At 45.1% G+C, this 19,043-nt stretch overlaps 1 protein-coding gene across 1 annotated transcript; it reads right to left on the bottom strand.

Moving 5' to 3' along the window:
- Positions 1 to 57: 57 nt before the first annotated feature.
- NEPRO (nucleolus and neural progenitor protein) lies at positions 58 to 16,614 on the bottom strand. Its single transcript, XM_056109261.1, has 9 exons — positions 16,510 to 16,614; positions 14,219 to 14,373; positions 11,034 to 11,113; positions 10,499 to 10,633; positions 9,539 to 9,616; positions 7,324 to 7,679; positions 6,960 to 7,021; positions 4,114 to 4,373; positions 58 to 687 (listed from the first exon to the last, which is right to left on the bottom strand). The coding sequence occupies exons 1-9, from the start codon at positions 16,610 to 16,612 to the stop codon at positions 225 to 227; spliced, it is 1,692 nt and encodes a 563-aa protein (XP_055965236.1). The 5' UTR covers positions 16,613 to 16,614; the 3' UTR covers positions 58 to 224.
- Positions 16,615 to 19,043: the final 2,429 nt, after the last annotated feature.

Genomic DNA, 19,043 nt, shown 5'->3' with positions numbered 1-19,043 from the left:
CTGGCAAAAAGCCAGTATTTGACCAAAATCAAACACTGCACCGATTAAACCACCACAAAATGTTATCAAAGTTTATTGAACAGGAACAAACTGCTCTACAGTGACAGCATCACAGCTCTTGGAGTTCAAGGGATACGTCAAGTATTTCCAGTTGTCAGCATCCCACTTAAAACAGTGGAACATGAGGTCAGTTTGTTCGTCACTAGAATCTCACATACAAGCAACTATACTCCCATTAAGGCAAAAATATCATCAATGTCATCTGTCTTCTTAATGGTTCCTGGAGTATCATGTTTGCTTATGTGTATCGCTGTACGTGGCTTCATTTTATTGCCGTTGCTTTCTGCACAGTTTTCTAAAGTTTGCTTCCCCAGGGTTTGGGTGACAGGACTGGAAATTCTGTTCCTCCGAGGCTGCCTTCTACGAGGCGAGAGGTCAGGTCTCAGAACTGTCTGCCCTGAGACTCTCCGTTTACTGGTCCCTGCAGTGGCCCTGGTCTCTGTGGGATACTGCTGCTGAATTTCCATTAAAAGAGTCGGCTGCAGCTTTCTCTGTGGTTTCCTCTGTCTGGTTAAAAATTTCCTCTGTGGTCGCTGTCTCAGATGACGCTTTGAAGTTCTGATCCCTGAGCCACGAAGGAGGCAGTTGCAAATAGATGTCTTTATGCACTCTAGTTTCTTTGGTAAACTTAAAAGAGAAAAAGGAAAAATCTGAGATTAAGACGCAGAAAACATTTCTCAAAAACTTCTGACTTCTAACAAGAATAAAATACACAATTGATCTCCAAGTTATGCCTGTGTACAACCCTAGAATTGTAATAAAAATAAATAGAAGCTTCAACCCAAATCTGAACACAATTTCTCTCTGATTTGGGCTGTAGATCGATGTGTCACCATTATATTCCCAAAGTTTGGTAGCTCCTACAACAGCACTGATGTACACTGAAATTCCTCTCCATTATTCAGTGCAGGAGGTTTCCAGATAACGGAAAATAAGTAGAACCAGGGAATGGATGCATCACGAACAGAAAAATCTGCCAGGCTGCCATTAGTCCATATCTGGATATACAACATCATGTTGTAAGAGGAAATGAAGAAGGACACAGGAACAAAAGGGAAAGAAGAGTTGATTCCAGCCCCGTCTCTGACGGGCGACCAAACAGGGCCCGGACTGTGTCAATCTCAACCCTGGCTCCTGCCAGATGTCTGTGTCTGAACCAGATACCCTCACCAGCCCCAACAGTCCTGACTGTATTAACGAGGGTCCCTTTCCCGCTGGCCACCCATTGCCTGCCTTCAATGGGGGTGGCCCGGGACCAACCCAGTCCCTTTCATTGGCTCTATTTGCCCCCTCTTCACTTGCTCTTTTGCCACAGTTAAAGCTGGACAGCCAGAGAAACAGGATAGGGAGGGCACTTGCCTTGCATGCAGCCAACCCACCCACATTCCCCAGTACCACAGACGGTCCCGGAGTCCCACCAGAGGGATCCACGAGCAAGGCCAGGCCAAGAACCACAACAAAACAAAACAAAAACAAACACTGTCCTCCTGCTGTTCATCGATTTGCTCAAGCGGGCCCAGTATGTCTTTTTTTTTTTTTTTTTGAGACTTGTGCGTGCAGGCGAGATACTCTCGGTAGCTTGCAGGGCTCTCCGAGAGGGGCGGAGGAATCGAACCCAGCTCAGCCGGGCTGGCTGCACGCAAGGCAAACACGCTACCGCTGTGCTATCGCTCCTGCCCAACAAAACAAAAACCAGAAAATAAAATATAGCTGTAGGTGGAGAGCTTCCATCTGGGGGGGCGGGGGAGGGGAGAGAGTGACAGAGGGAGAAAGAGACAGTGACAGAGAGAGTATGGTCCTAGCATAGACTCATAAACTCACTTGCCATGTTCTTCCTCCTTTTGGGATTCAGAACTCCAACATTTAGATTGTTTTAGGGGTTTTACTTCGAAACAGGGTGTCATGCCACAAGTGCCTAGCTAACTGCCTCACTGGAACAGACTTCAAAAATTTAACATGGGTCTGTCTTCCCTACAACACCACTCTCCTCTTTGCCTTTTAAAAGAAATAAAGACTTTAAAGACACCTATTATAAAGCAATAATTCATGGCATCTGTCTCCAAAGCATTTTTTCTATTAGTGATGTTTCAGTGGGGGAAAGTTGCTGTACCTCCTAATTGAAACAAAGGAACAGGAGAATTAGAAGGATCCGAACTGACTTCCAGATCTCTAATTTTAACGGCCAAAACAAAATAAACAAAATAAAATTGTTTCCCCTTAAGAGTGGCCATTAAAAAAAACCTTAAAATTTGCTGCATATATAATACTGAAAATGGCAAAAAAGAGCAGTAAAAAAGAATTAATGATTTTAAAAGTTTTGTCTGGGGGCCTCACCAGCGATGCTCATGGCTTATATCCTGGCTCTGCACTCAGGTGTCACCCCTAACTGGCTCAGGGTCCACAGGGGGATCTGGGAGAACCCTGGCCGGCTACATTAACGGCCCCAAGAACAATACATTTTTGTAAGAGTAATAGTTTAACAAAATAGATACCAATTGGTGTATGACCCCAATTGTGAATCTTTATCATCTCTGCCTCATCTAATTCTGACTTGAACCCAATCTAGAACAGAACAGTTCTATCCATCTCCGGCTATTTTTGCCCAAGAATTTTTTAAAATCCCTTTCAGACAACTTAACTACTCGGCTGTAAGGGACCTCAGGGTAAAACCCCTCCAGCAAGTCATTCCTGAGCAGTCCTTAACTCAGCTTTCGACCTCAGCAGAGCCCTGAACCAGGCACTCATGGAGCAAGGGTCCAGAATTATTTCTTGAAGGCCCTGTAACTAGTCAGCATGGCTGCCTCTGAGAGGAACTTCGTGGCCATGTGTGCCTGAAATTCTCATGAATGTCTGTTATTTGAAATAAAAATATGAAACTGTAAATTGTCTAACTTCACGCATTACTTTCAACAACATAGGCTCATAATCAAAAATAACCAGTTCTATGGCTGGAAGAATCAGAGGGAGGAGGAAAATATCACTAGCTGGGCGTCCAGCCCCCATGAAAGGTCATTAGCGGGCCCTGACCCTGCCAGAAGGTGCCCTCACAGCAGCCCCCCCCCACCACCACCGCCGCCGCCTTCTGCTTTTATATTCTCCGCCTGAGTGGAAACTGCGGGAGACTGGCCAGATGTCCTTGTAGAACTACAGCTCCAAGAGGATTAAATTCAGCACAAGGTTAAAATTCAAGACATAAAAGGCTCCTGTAAAACTTACCAGAAAAAAGCAATACACCCCATCAAAAAATGGAGAGAAGAGACGAACAGAAACTTTCGCAAAGAAGACACAGATGACCGACTAGTATATGGGAAAATACTCTTCATTCCTTATCATCAGCGAAATGAATTGAGCTTCCATATGACCCATCAATCCCACTTCTTGGCATCCACCCAAGAGCCCAAAAATCTATTCAGAAAAGACACCTGCACTTCTAGGTTCATTGCAGCATTATTCACAATAGCCAAAATCAGGAAACAACCCAACTGTCCAAGAACAGATGAACGGATAAAGAAACTATGGTACGTATATGTGTGTGTGTGTGTGTGTATACATGCATATATATGTGCACAATTTGCACACTACTCAGCTGTAAGAAAAGATCCAATTTGCTGTTACATGGATAGATCTCGAGTTCCTTAGATGGATATATCCAGAGTGCCTTACCTTACTAAGTCAGAAGAAGGACAGATAAAGAAAGACCTCTATCATATGTGGATACAAAGAAACAAAAGGGAATAATAAAATGGCCAATGGCAACAGAGCCTAAGAACTTATCTACAAAGCTCAGCTGGGGAAGGGAAACTGGTACACGGTGCCGTGTTGGAACATAGTATGCATGAAACCCTACCAGTAAGAGTATTATGAATCACAGTGCCTAAAATAAAAATAAAAAGGCCTGTCCTAGGCACAGCTGTATCCCCAGGCTTAGCATACTAATGCACACGCCTAATGCCTCCTGAATGCAGAGATAGAACAACAAAGAGTACCGTGGAATGAATCAGATTTCCCAACTTAATCTTCTTCCCCCAATGACATTTTGCCTACTATACCTACCAATAGCCATGAGCTGTTACATGTTTCAGCCGGTCAATTTTAAGAAGTTTATTCCGCAGAAAGATGGTTTGAGCCTTCAAATTTTTACTCCTGCACCACAGAATCGCTTTCTGGATTTCGTCAGAAAGTTGTGTGAAACTCTCAGCCTCTCGGAATCTTTGCAAAAACCTTTTGACACAAGGAGTTTCTGCTGCTTTCCAAGAAGGTTGTTTGGTCGCTTTTAGTTTGGATTGATAACATTTAAACTCAGAACTCACCTCCTGAAATATGGAAAGGAGAAAAATATATTGCATTTGCTATGGATTTGTACACACGACAAGAAAATCTGGCTCAACTATCAAAATCTGAAAATCTTCAAAGAAGTAAATTCTTTTCTTAAGCTCATTCTACTTTTCTTTTGCTCTAAAACACTTCATATTTTGTCCACCACTCCTAATAGTATTTTCATTTCTCTTGTATGCCACGATAGGTCCTACTGTAGCTGAATGCAATAGGTTTTGGATGTTGTTTCTTCACCTGTGGTACTCAGAGGCTCTTCCTGGCGCTATGCTCAGGAGTGATCTCCTGGCAGTAGTCAGGGACTATATGTGGTGCAGGGAACTTGAACCAGGATCAGTGGAATGCGTCACAATTACCTTAACAGTAGTTAGACACTTAGTGTAACTCTGGCCCTGAATGTGGCTGAATTCAGCTGTGTACATGAACGCAATATAAATATTCTAACACAAGTACACAAATACATTTATTCTACAAAGAAGAATGAAATTGCACATGATTAAATATCAATCACTGTGGGGGGAAGGCAAATCACCAATGAAGCGTTTTTTTCTGCATGACCAAACTGACACATAATTTTTACTCATTTTTCCACTCTGAGTCACCTACCAGTGCTGGGTCATGAGACCAAAAGGCATGAAGGGAGGATATGCAAAGCAGCAGCACTCGGACATAATTGCTGAACACTTTAAGAACCTTAAACGAGCAACATTTCTAAGCGAATCATCTGTGACACAGTACCTTTGTTTCTTCAACTCGATCTTTCGACTCCTCAAATTTGACTTTCACTAACTTTTACTATTTCTTTATGAAAATGTGCTGTGTATTAGAGCTGCTTCCATCTCAAAGCTTACCTTCCTCCAATCTGCTCACCTTCATAAAAAAACATTTCTAAGAATGTAGAAAATATCAAAATAAAAACCTACTCTGTTGGTGATCAGTAAAAGGTTTGACCTAAAAGAAATGTTAGTGCTAACTGCTACAATACAGCAGTGATTAGTTAAGAATAAATGAATGCTGACCAGCCAGCTTCACAACCAGCTCACCCACGAACAGCAGACAGCAGAACTGCTGAGGCTCGTGAAAGTGAGGGGCAAGGCAGGCAAAGCTACTGACAAAGACTGAAACCAAACTTTCTTGTACCAGCACTGCCCTGTATTTGTGGCGTGGCCTTACCGAGTCTCTCATCCCTTCATGGCTCAGTGTTTTCATTTAAAACATAGAAAAAACAATAGCACCTAACTCACAGGACTGTCACTAGGATTTTAAGTTAGTGACACATATAAAGTTTTTCGAACAACACCTGTCAAAGAGTAACTGTGATCTAAGCATTGCCTACGGGTTTTATTATCATTATTATTCTTGTTGTTCATCTTTCCTACTCTTGGAACTCATGAGTGGGAAAGAATATAAATGTAATTTGGAATCATTGTAAAAGTTCAAGGAAATATTCTTACTTGCTGGAAAAGCATTCTAAAGGAATTTTAAAATAAATCATTAATGAAGGAAACCGGGAAAAAAATTTTTTTGAGAAGCCAGAAGCTAGATGAAAGAGGATGACACAGCCACACTTAGCAGCATTTAGACCAGAACAAGCAAAAGTAACCCATACAAAGAATAATCAAATATTGAACCTTGATGTAAGACACAGAATTCTCATGACAAAAGGCCAAGAATGGTAATGGTGATGAAAGAAGGGAGTGATTCTAACTCCCAGTATTTGCTCACCATACTTCAGACTCGACATGTATTAAAATGGAGCAACCTATGAGGCATGTACTATTAGGAAACAGAAATAAGGACAAAGCAGAAACTTACCATTAGGTTACGCAGCTGGACCAAACAAAAATAAGAACCAAAGTCAATTCTGTTCTACTACAAAACCCATATTCTTTTTTTTTTTATTAGTGAAACACCATTAGGTACAATTGTAGACTTACAAGTTTTTGTGCTTGGGTTTCAGTTATACAATGATCGACTACCCATCCCACCACCAGTGCCCATCCTCCACCCCCACCAATCCCAGTATCCCTCCCACCTCCCCATCCCCCATCCCACCCTGCTTCTGTGGCAGGGCACTCCCTTTTGTTCTCTCTCTCCTTTTGGGTGCTGTGAAAACCCAAATTCTTAAGGTGTAATACAATACACACTTATGGATCCTAGAGTCTTTAGGTGAAATCTTGGTGAAATGTCTCTGACTGCATTCTATAAATCAAATTAATTGAATCGAGTGTGAGGATGGCAATAAGCTTTAAGCTAAAGAATAAAAGTAAGACTCAACCTTTTCCCTTAATAAAAATAAGCCAGAGGGCTGGAGCAATAGCACAGCGGGTAGGGTGTTTGCCTTGCACACGGCTGACCTGCATTCCCAGTATCCCATATGATCCCTGAGCACGAGGGGCAATTCCTGAGTGCAGAACCAGGAGTGACCCCAGTGCATCACCAGATGTGACCCACAAAGCAAAAGAGAAAAAAAAAGCCAGAAAAACACAAGCCTTGCATGCCTGGGACTGAGGTTCAATCCTCGGCACAAAAATTAGATATTAGATAAATAAAAAGCCCAGACAAACCTGAATAGTTCTGTGTTTCTGTTGCTTACAGAAAGCCCGCACATCAAACTCTGATGACTTCTCTGTGGAGAGGAACAAACAGATCACACATAGAAAAACTTATCCATACTATGTTCAAATCAACAGATCTGAAGGGCCATAACATCTTAAGGGATTCATCCCAGCAAAGAGCTACAAAGTAACATCAGGAACACTTTTAAAGGCCCAACCTTAAAAGTCCAAGTATTATTATCACTCTCTAAGATTATCAATGTGGGTTAAAACTTGAGGAAGACACTGAGTTGCTATCTATATATAATTAAATTTTCAGCAGTTTAAAGTATAAAACATTCATTAAAGTATGTGCTATATAAAAGCAAATTACCTCTGAAGATGTTCTTATTCCTTAATGGCTGTCCAAGGTCTACATTATTCTGTATTCTGATATTCATATGATTAGTTTCTTTGGACGTCGTATGTAAAGTTTCTTCCTCAAACTTTGATGACTGTTCTTTTGTTAAAAACAGTTTATTTAGTAATTTAGTTACTCCTTTTGATTCAAAAGACATTTTTCTACTGAAGACCTCAAAATAAGATTGTCCTAAAAATTCAGTAATATCAGAAGGAAAGGTAAAATTTTTAAAGTAGGGCAATGGTTGAATCCTAGAAACCTCTTGAAGCAATCCAAACAATGGTTCATATAAAGAAACCAGTCTTTTCAAAACACCTTTATAGAGTACCCTGCAAAAATAAATGAGTTCATGAATAATCCAGTAATTACAATCTCCACATCACATCAAAACTACAGTAGATTCAAAGCTGAAATAAAATGACCATCGACCCTGCCTTTAGCGATAAATAGTCTAGAGCACATATCTGCAAACTGTCCAATCCAAACAGAAACATCCAAGTACAAAATGTTACCAAATAAAGTATCACAGAGAGTTTCTGAGAATATGTACCCCCAAAATCTAGATGGCAAAATTTTAGGTAAATTTCAGGTTATCATTTTTCTATAATTTTAAATTTCTGAAAACATGTATTATTGTTATAATCAGACAAAATTAAACTTTTTTTTTTATTTTTGGGTCACACCCGGCGATGCACAGGGGCTACTCCTGGCTCTGCACTCAGTAATTACCCCTGGTGGTGCTCAGGGGACCATATGGGATGCTGGGAATTGAACCCGAGTTGGCCGCGTGCAAGGCAAACGCCCTACCCACTGTGCTATTGCTCCAGCCCCAAAATTAAACTATTTTCACAAGTAAATAATGAAGTTAATTTAAAATGTTAGTAAGCCAAACATTATTATGAAATTTATTCTTAATTTACTATTAAGAAATTCATTATTCAAATTTCTAAGAAAAAAGTGAATAAAAAACAAATGATTACAAGTAGTACTTGAAATACCCAAGATCTGAAAGTTTTTTATCTTCAGAAATAATTCCTCCCACCTTTTTTTTAAGTGTTAATCACATTAGAGCAAATCATCCCAACTGCTTAAAATGATCCTAAATTGTTCTTATAAGAACATGTTCTGAGTTCGATTATTCATCAATAAATTTATATACTGAGAGGTGCAAAGGAGGATCATTTTAATGAGCAACTACTGCTAAGCGTGGATCATATCAATTATGCCTCAACGAACAGTGACATTTCGAGTAGAAAAAAGAATAAAGAGCTCATTAGGATGATCACTGCCTTTAAAATGAGCGATCTCGGGGTGAGAGAGGCAGTACAGAGGGGAGAGCGCTTGCACTGCACAAGGCAAACCTGGTTTCAGTCCCCAGCACCCAATGGCCCCTGAGACCACCAAGGGGTAATCCATGAAGAGCACAGAGCCAGGAGCACATCTTGAGTACCACCTGATGTGACCCCAGAACAACACAAAAAAGAGAGAGAAATCTGGGCCAGAGGGATAGCACAGTGGGCAGGGCATTTGCCTTGCACACGGCCAACCTGGGCTCAATCCCTGGCATCCCATATGGTTCACCCACGCATGGCCAGGATTAATTCCTGAGCGCAGTACCAGGAGAAACTCCTGAGGTTCGCTGGGTGTGACACCACCGCCCCCCCAATATATATATATATATATATATATATATATATATATATATAAACTCACAGAATCAAGAGACTGTGTGCTCAGGAATATGTTCCTTTTGCTAATCCTAGGAATTCAACTGCTTAAATTGCTTTAGTCCATGAAGAGGTATCACGGTTTCATATCAAAGAAAAATCTTTTATTTTGGGGGGTGAGGTGGGGGTGTCTCCCAAGAGGTGCTCAGGGAATGAAGAGTCACTCCTGGCCATGTTCAACCCAGCTGTCTTGAACGGAGGGCCCAAGGATGTCAGGGCCTGCAGGGGGACCACCAGAGCCATACCCTACAGTGCTGAGGGACAAAGCCTTGTCTTTTGACATAACCATCAACACTTAACTTCCCCACCTACCCCGAATAAATTCTGATCAAAGGAAGAAACAGAACTCCTGTACCTTGAGTATCCCATGGGGGAACACATGTAAAATCTACTCATGTGAAACCTAGCCTAAGCTAGGGAAAAAAAGAAGGGAAAGGGTTCAGAGGTATGCACGTACGTACCATAACCTGCTCACCAGTCCAACCATCACGAGGTTTAAAATAATGAATTCTTGCAAGCCTAGATGTTTCACTGTCAAGCTGGAGAACCAAGTTAAAGAGACGACGCTAAAGCAAAGGCATATATGGATTTCGTCTAGTACATTCGGGAGGGGACTAGAGCGATAGCACAGCGGTAGGGCGTTTGCCTTACAAGCGGCCAACATGGCCGACCCGAGTTCGATTCCTCCGCCCCTCTCGGAGAGCCTGGCAAGCTACTGAGAGTATCTTGCCCGCACGGCAGAGCCTGGCAAGCTACCCGTGATGTATTCGTATGCCAAACACAGTAACAACAAAGTCTCACGATAGAGACGTTACTGGGCCCGCTCGAGCAAATCGATGAACAACGGGAGGACCGTGACCGTGACCATGACATTTGGGAGGGAGATGGACAAATTGAAAAGGATCTTCTTGAAATTCCTACCCTACAGGCGGAAGGCTCTGAGTGCAGCCACTGGTGCTGCCCCAACTGCCTCGTGCTGTGGAAGAGGCTCCACTGTCTGGGAACCCCAGCACCCTGGCAGAGTGGGCAATCCCCAGAACACTGCGGGGAGACCCTCCACGAAGCTGCATAACCCCCAGCCAGTACAGGCGTGGCAACACTCTGTACTGTACGGCTGTGGGTGGGCACCACAACCAAGCCTGTAAGGCCAGCAAAACCGCACAGGGAACAGGGCAGGTATTCAAGGGGTGGCGTGTGAACTGAAAAATAAAGTGACCAGGAATAATCAGTCTTTGAGGACAACGCATGCAAGACAAACAGGCAGTCTTGGCTGCGTGGAGCAGCACCTGAGAAAAGGAGACCCCCAAGAAGCAAACATTTCAAAATTCCTCTCCTATAGGCGGCTTGAGCTTTTGAACAGAAGGACTATGAAACATTTTGATCCAACTCAGAAGCAGCTGCTCCAGTTCATTCAAGGATACAGAAAGGTCTTGCAACAACAGTCCAACAAACGAAGCAACAGTTTGCAGGCACCCAAAATCTTCATCAGCACCAGTTCCACCACTGGCTGGCTGGCGATGACTCGAACTTTGCCTGTCACTTGCTGATTTTCACAACTACACAAAAATGAAAGTTCATTACTTTCCATTCTTCAATAGAAAGCACTATATACAGTTTTCTAGTGGAGATCTGGTTTAAGCTCAGTTTGAAGTCAGGACATTCACTAAGGGCTCCTGGACGTCGTGACCCAGACCTGGCTGTTTCCATACAACCTTTGATGACCATCAGATTTCAGAGTCAGATCCCCTCCCACAGGTGGAGAGAGGGAGAGTACCACAAACGCCAACAGTCACTTGTTACTGTCTCCATTGTGACACATGCACTTATTTAAACAAAATTTTTACAGTGAGGCATAACTGATTATTATACTTCAATCTCAAATAGAGAAAAGGCCAAAAAGAGGTCACAGCAAGATATATAGTTTCCAGTTGACCATGAAGCAAAATAATCACTTACCTGGAAGAAAATGACTCAGACAGATCTTGAATCGAACCCTCCAGGTTCATGTTCTTCAAACGTTTTAAACACTGTTCGACCTAAAAGGGGAAAGGCAGCTCAAATTCATATGCAAGTACTAGAGACAAAGTCAATGTATACAATACAAAAAAAAAAAAATACAAAATTTCAAGCATGAAAATATAATGGCAACCACAGAGCCCTTTTTGTTGTTGTTGTTCGTTTTGTTTTTTAAAGAAAAGAGAAATCCTTGAGGCCCAAGAGATCCTGTATCAGGAAAAGCACTGGCATTGCAAACCGTCAACCGGGTTTTGATTTCCAGCAGCCAGTATGGTCCCCAGAGCCCCGCCAGGAGTGATCCCTGAACGCAGAGCCTTGAGAGAGAATAAAGAAATCCCTAGCTCAGACACAACTGCTTCTGACTGAAAAAACGAAACTCTGGGGCCAGAAAGATAGTACAGGGCCAGCACAGTGCTTGTTTTTCAAGCAGCTGGCCTGGGTCTGATCCCTGACACACCATATGATCCCTTGAGACCAGCCAAGAGTGATCCCTAAGCAGAGTCAGGAGTAGCCCTGAGCACTGCCAGATATAGCCCAAAGGCCAAAAAACAAATTACCTAACCAAGTCTTTCAAATCAGATTATGATTATACACCCGAGTTTTAAAACTCTGGGTCACGATCCCATATAACCAAGTGTGGAGGTCACAAATAATTTGAACATGCAAACACCTACACTCACCTGTATTGCATTTCTCAGGAAAGAACACTGTACCAAAAACTAATTTTTTTTGCAAATCATACACTGCAAATCATAATGCCTAAATAAAATCTGAAGGCAGAAAGAAATAAAAGGCAGGCTGCTATCAATGCCATAAGGTAAGGAACAAGAATACCCAACAACTATTTCTGTGATTCTTCAAGAAGTTGTCGACAACAACACTCATCAGAAAAATGCAACTTAAAATGAAACGAACATAATATATGCCCATGTTAACCCTCAGAAAAAGTTTTTCACTTCTAGGAGAGTTTCAAATGGGCCGTGAAGGCTGCACATTCTGAACACACAGACCAGGAGAGGACAGGCTCTGAGAAGGGAAGTAACGTGGCGAGCAGGAGACCAGTGAAGAACAGCTCAAGCTGCCGAAATTATAAACTGCATGAACATCAAGAGAAGCCTCCACCAGGGAAAGGGAAGAGGCAGACTATGAAGCATTCAAATCTTGCAAACAAGTCAGAGCTTTGGTCTTCATTCAAAAGACAAAGAGGAACCATTAAAAATGAAAGCTGTGTTTTAGGATGTTTAACCTGTCACTGGTATGAATCTATGCTGAGAGCAGGGAAAATCAGTTAAAATGACAAAGCAACTAATAGTTCACAAGGTCTGAAAAAGAGAGATGGCTGTCAGAACCAGAAGGCCTAGATTCAGACACAGATTAAACTGATCAACTGGGTGCAAGAGTTTCCCCCTAAAGGAAGCATGCAGGTCAGGACACCCACTTTTTCTAACGGGATGATTATTCACTACTTAAAAGCCAAGAGGAGAAACATATTCAGTCTGAAAGGTAATGGATTGGCTTTCAAGTGGAAGATGAAAAGATAAAAGCCACCTGCAAGAAGAATGGAAAGTGTGATATTAGATTTCCTTTTAATAAGGAACTCTTCAATCGTTTTTGCCTAAATAATGAGAATAAAAAAACCAGAGGACATAAATCCATCAGGTTACAGACTAGGTCTTTTTCACTCCAAATACAGTGCCTGGTACATAAAAGTTTGTGAAACGTCTTGCACTGGACCAGAGATGGTACAGCAGGAAAGGCACGTGCTATGGCCAGCCAAAACTTGATCCCTGGAACCCCAAATGTGCACCCTCTAGCCCCTCCCCCAGCCTGCCAGGGATGATCCCTGAGTGGAAAGCCAGGAGTAAGTCCTGGGCAGAGTCCATGTAGCCCCAAAACAAAAAAACAAAAAAAATTCTCCAAAAATTGATCAAGTGAATAAAGAAATGAGTAGACAAGCCCAGACTAGAAGCTCAAGTCTATGCTCGATCCTGGGCTGCCAACACTGCAGCTGCAGAGACCAACTCTGTCTGGATTCCAAAGTCACCTGAAGCCATTTTAACCGTAGCTTATTCTTATGCCAACCATACATAAATAACTAGATTTATATACCCACAATGAAAAAACTACAACTTTTTAAAAAATTTAGTTTTATGTTCAGGAGTTGAGTTCAAACTGAGGGCACATGACAAGTGCATTAGTTGGCCGAGAGCCAATCCCCTAGCCAACTGACAGGGACAGAGGCAGACAAAGGAACAAGGGAGGGAGGAACAGGGCCCCAGGCCGGTTGGTAACCAAAGACTGTTAATTCTTTCCTAACCCCAGTAGGGTCTTTATTCAGTTATTCTTCCTGGGTCATGACAGAGTTTGTTCCATGACCATGCACTTAACGTATTATGCTTCTTAGGTCGCTTACCTTTTCTCTTTTCGACGCAGGGGGTAGCTTACGGCTTGCCCTGGGACCATCCTTGTCTCACACAGGGACCCTCCTTTTAGGGGTGTCAGGAAGTAAGGGCTACTGAAACTTAAGTCAAATAAATATGATGGATGCCCAGGAGTGAATACTATTCTGAGTCAATAAACTCCCATGTTACGAAAGCATAGCATCAACTGTCTTCCTGTAGCTATACAAAAGGACACTGCAAAATCATGCAAAGGACATAAAGGAAAGAGAAAAGCACTGTAGAATTATTAGTGCCTGGTGGAGTTGGGTGTGCTCTGGTGGGAGCACTATGGTGGGAGTAACTCAATAAACTTAAGTTCCCTGCAGGAGGAGCAAGGAAAAACCAATGTTATCCAATAGGAAACAATGTTTCACTCTGACACTTTGTCTTGAGCAAATCACTGTAACTTTGAAATAGCAAATGCACTATAAAGTATTATACTCTGCAAACAATGAAGAAAATTTCTCCCAAATATTCTCCAGAAACAAAAACGGAGAATATATTCTCTCTGAATAGTTTTCTAAAAGACTTTGGGGGGGGGGAGGGTGGTGGAAATGAAAATTCATAGGACACTGGCTGAAACCTATTAAATCCCAGGTAATTTGCTGAAATTTCATTAAATTATAAAATGTTAAGTGGCTACATCTTCAAGTTAATGCTTTCAACACAAGACTCCCTCCTTACCTGCTTGAGGGCTAAATGGGGCTTGTGGCGGCCCAGCCTGTTGTGATTGCTGTAGAGGATGGCACACAACACATCTGTCTCTGCATCCAGGGTGGGGCTCCGGAGCAACTGTGTAACCAGGCTACACTTCTCAAGGACATCTTCAACACAAATGCCTAAAGTGAGATATTTAATAAAATTCAGTATATATTTCTGAATACATACTGGATCGATAGCACAGTGGTAGGGCGTTTGCTTTGCATGCGGCTGGCCCAGCTGACCCGGGTTCGATTCCTCCGCCTCTCTCAGAGAGCCCGGCAAGCTACAGAGAGTATCCCGCCCGCATGGCAAAGCCTGACAAGCTTCCTGTGACGTATTCCATATGCCAAACACAGTAACAACAAGTCTCACAATGAAGACGTTACTGGGCCTGCTCGAGCAAATCGATGAACAACTAGAGGACAGTGCTACAGTGCTATATATTTCAACTTAAAACACACTGAAAGAACCGAAAGCATCTGTCCTTGTGAAAGGAATCAAAACCATATCAACCTCAATATTGGAACATAAGAGTACCAGAAAATTTAGAAAATAAACAATGACATAAAGTTACCATTAAAAAAAACCTGCTAAATAATGTGCATATTTTATCATGATGTTCTTTGATTTTTGTTTTTTGGGGGCCTTTTTTGGGGGGGCCACACTCAGCAGTCCTCAAGGTTGACTCCTGGCTCTGTCCTCTGGGATCACTCCAGGTGGTGCTTGGGGGACCCTATGCAGTGTTGAGGACTGAACCCAGGTTGACTATACTAAGGCAAGCAAGCACCTTACCCTCTGCCTTACAAATGAATACTTCATAGTCATTTCGGGTACACTTATAATTTAAGTACCTAAAGGTGGGCTGGAGCAATAGCACAGCGGGTAAGGCGTTAGCCTTGCAAGCAGCTGATCGGGGTTCGATTCTTCCGCCCCTCTGAGAGAGTCCGGCAAGCTACTGAGCGTATCTCACCCATACAGCAGAGCCTGGCAAGCTACCCGAGGCGTATTCGATATGCCAAAAACAGTAACAACAAGTCTCATAATTTGTTGTGAGACGTTACTGGTGCCCGCTTGAGCAAATCGATGAACGATGGGAGGACAGTGCTACCTAAAGGCAGGAGCGCATGTATGAGGGACTTTTCTAAACAGCTCGCTATGCGATGCATAGATTCTGGGTGACAGCATGGATTCAAAAGCAACCTGTCCTCTGAGCCAAACTCCTTACTACTGTGCCTTACAGCCTCACAACTCAAAGCCAGCAAGCACTTCTAAAAAAACACTTTGGTAGTATCCAAACTCCTATCCTTAAGGGAGAAAGAAGAAAAGTGCTTGCCACAGGGAAGGGGGGAAGGGAAGGGAAACTGGGGACACTGATGGTGGGAAATGTACACTGGTGAAGGGACAGGTGTTGGCACATTTGACTGAAAACCCAATCATGAACAATTTTGTAACTGTGTATCTCACAGTAATTCCATTTTTAAAAAGGCATTGTATGCATAAAATTCTAGCATTAGGAGCACTGTGAATCACAATGCCTCAATAACAAGAACACAAAACCAAAAAAATGAATAATCAAAAAATAAAATCCTGGGGGCTGGAGCGATAGCACAGCGGGTAGGGCGTTTGCCTTGCAAGCGGCCGACCCGGGTTCGATTTCCAGCATCCCATATGGTCCCCCGAGCACCTCCAGGAGTAATTCCTGAGTGCAGAGCGAGGAGTAACCCCTGTGCATCGCCGGGTGTGACCCAAAAAGAAAAAAAAATCCTAAAAAGAAAGAAATAAAATAAGATAAAATCCTATCCTTTGCTCCCAGTAACCTAGCGATGACCGGGGAGCGCTGGCCCGTTGCACGGAGTGCAGAGGAGCACATAAAATCGCGGTGGAAGTTCAGGAGGCAGGAACGACGCGGCGCGCCACCGGGACGCTGAGACGCCGGGAACCGCGCGCCTGCGGGGCTGCGGGGGAGGGGAGAGAGGGGCTCGGGCGGGCCTGGCCCAGCCCGGGCTGCGTCCGCCTCTCCCCGCCCGCTACGGCTCAGAGCTGGGCCTCGGCTCTAGCCTCGCCCGGCCGTCAGGGCGGTGGGGTCACTTAAGAAACAGGAAACCACAGGCGGCCCTGCACGACTTTGGAAAACTCTTCAGCCCAAGCAGGACCCCTCGGAGGACCCGGCCAGGGCCGGCCGTCCCGGAAGTCCCGCCCCCAGCGCCACGTGCTCGGCTCGGCCAGACCCCGGCCCCGGCAACGTCTGCGACTTCGCCTGGCGTCCAGCTCACCGAGAGTCGCGCCTGGTTCCTGTACTGTCACCGTGCTCCGGCTCCCCGGCCTGGGGATCCTCGCGCAGTTCCACGGCTCCTGGCTCTGCAGCACGGCCGCCATCCTGCGAGGCGGGGAGGGATGAAGGGGGGAGGGGGGGCCTAGCGAGGCCCCGCGGATAGGCCGAGAGCGGAGTGAGGGGCGGGGCGAGGGCAGGTCAGGAGGCGGGGCGAGGGCGAGACCCAGCGGAGAAGCCGACGGAGGGGGGCGAGGGGCGGAGCTAGAGGCGGACGAGGGGGCGGGGCGAGGGCGAGACTCCTCTGAGAGGCCGAGAGTGGTGTGAAGGGCGGAGCTAGAGGCGGGCAGGGGGCGGAACGAGGGCGAGACTCCTCTGAGAGGCCGAGAGTGCTGTGAGGGGCGGAGCTAGAGGCGGGCAGGGGGCGGGGCGAGGGCGAGACCCAGCGGAGAAGCCGACAGAGGAGGCGAGGGGCGGGGGGGGCTAGAGGCGGACGAGGGGGCGGGTCTAGATGCGGGTAAGGGGGCGGGGCCAGGGGGAGACTCCTCTGAGAGGCCGAGAGTGGTGTGAGGGGCGGGGTTAGAGGCGGGCAGGGGGCGGAGCGAGGGCGAGACCCAGCGGAGAGGTCGTGAGCGGGGCGAGGGGCGGGGCTAGAGGCGGGCAGGGGGCGGGGCGAGGTCGAGGCCCAGTGGCAAGGCGGAGAGCGGGACGTGGAGCGGGGCAGGGGTGCTGACCCTGCCGGGAGGCCGAGAACGGGGTCGAAGGGCGTGGCTAGTGGCGGCCCGGGGCGGGGAAAGGGGAGGGTCTGGAGGCGGGGCTCTCGGGGGCGCGTCCCAGGGCGGAGCCTTCCCCTACTAAAGGGACTTGGAGGTGACCTGTGATGGGTCCAGGTGGCCTGCCACCACGAATCAGAATCAGAAAGGAGACCTGGGGACTCCTTTCCCAAGAGGAACCACCATCCTGGTGCTGCCCATTGTCATCTCAGAAGGGTAGAGGACTTGGTTTCTACTTTCCCCACGCAGCTTCTGAGCTACTTCAATGCACTTTGCAATGTGGAAACTGAGGCCCAGAGTTGAGCTGTTGCGAACAAACCCAATTCCACCACCATATGGACACTATTTGGTATCCATATTTGGCTATAGAACTTAGGGATGCGTATATTGTTCCAAATCAATGTTTTTATATTTGGGGAAATAGGTAGATTCAGGGACTGAATTCCTGTTACTTCTCCCCCACTCTCATCCCTGAGAGCACCCAGGCCTGGGCACCTCCCTGTGCTGGCCTATTCTGAGCCCACCCACCCAGACACAGAGCAGTACCCTGACGTTGAACAGGGCTCCTGAAATGCCTTCCTCAGAGGGAAAGGAAGCAATGAAGGAAAGAGCACTGCAGACAGGGCTCAACGGGCTGGAGAAACTGCTTTGCAGCCTGGACAGCACCAGGGGCCACACCCTGAAAGCTGCAAGGAGGTCCCTCCTTGCCCCCAGGTATGGCCCAAAATCTTGTTTATGAAGAAAAAAAGAAAAAGAAACTCCCGAAGGTGTAGCATAATCAAGGAAGGAGTGATTGGCTTTGAGGTAGTCTAGGCACATACCAGCACTTAGCAGGCCAGGACGGTTCCCTGACTTTCCCTCTAGAGAGTGAGCAAGACAAGTTGTTCCATGCTCCACTGATTGTTAATAGCTTTCTAAAAGTTCCTTTCTTCTCAGCTACACTGATGCCCCCTGGCTCCAAGCCATAACCAGGTGTCAGAAAGGTCAATAGCGGGTTTTGGGAACCAGCCTGCTCACCTTCTCCTTTTTCATGATGTCCTTTTACTAGGTCTGCAATCTCAAGTGTTGTACTTAATGCTTCCAAGTCTTAGTATCTCTGGGGTAAAGTTAAGACGATGATGATAATGTCAACCTGACAGGGTTGTGGAGTGCTTTAACATAATCCCTGGCATACAAACAATGGAAATCAGTGTTTGCTGTGATTCATAGTGTCATTATTTCTACCACTTAATGCAGCTCATCTTGCTTTATTAAAACACTTTCTGTATTCTCTGTGTGTCTCTGCACATAGGACTTCCACTACCCACTATGAAGGGAATCCAGCTTGGATTATGTGACAGCTTGAGGACACCCAGCCCCTGTCCGGTCAAGGACTAGTGCCCAGGCTGCAGTCCAGCTGTGTTTGTGCAGCTGTGAGAAGGGATACCAATATCCAACTGGCAGCTGATCAGGCACTCTCTTCCTTCAGGAGAGGTGACTTTTCCCTTCTGCCATGTCTTGGCCCGGGCTGGACACTGATGCTCTTCCATCTGATGTTCCAGATTCTACCTCCTCTGCTTCCCTTAGTTGAGTGTGGACACTTCAAGTGTGGATTTAGTTTATGGGGACACTTCCCCCAGTATCCATCCATACCAGGGATATGTGTCACAATTTCTTTATCCATCCATCTCTGGTTGTGCATTTGGTGTTGACCCTATTTGGTATCCATATTTGGCTATAGAATTTAGGGATGCATATATTGTTCCAAATCAATGTTTTTATATTT

The sequence above is a fragment of the Sorex fumeus genome, unplaced genomic scaffold (assembly GCF_029834395.1).
Source record: "Sorex fumeus unplaced genomic scaffold, SorFum_2.1 ptg000265l, whole genome shotgun sequence".
NCBI classification, from domain to species: domain Eukaryota; kingdom Metazoa; phylum Chordata; class Mammalia; order Eulipotyphla; family Soricidae; genus Sorex; species Sorex fumeus.
Note: the sequence above shows the minus strand (reverse complement) of the source record. Positions and strands in the feature narration are given on the sequence as shown.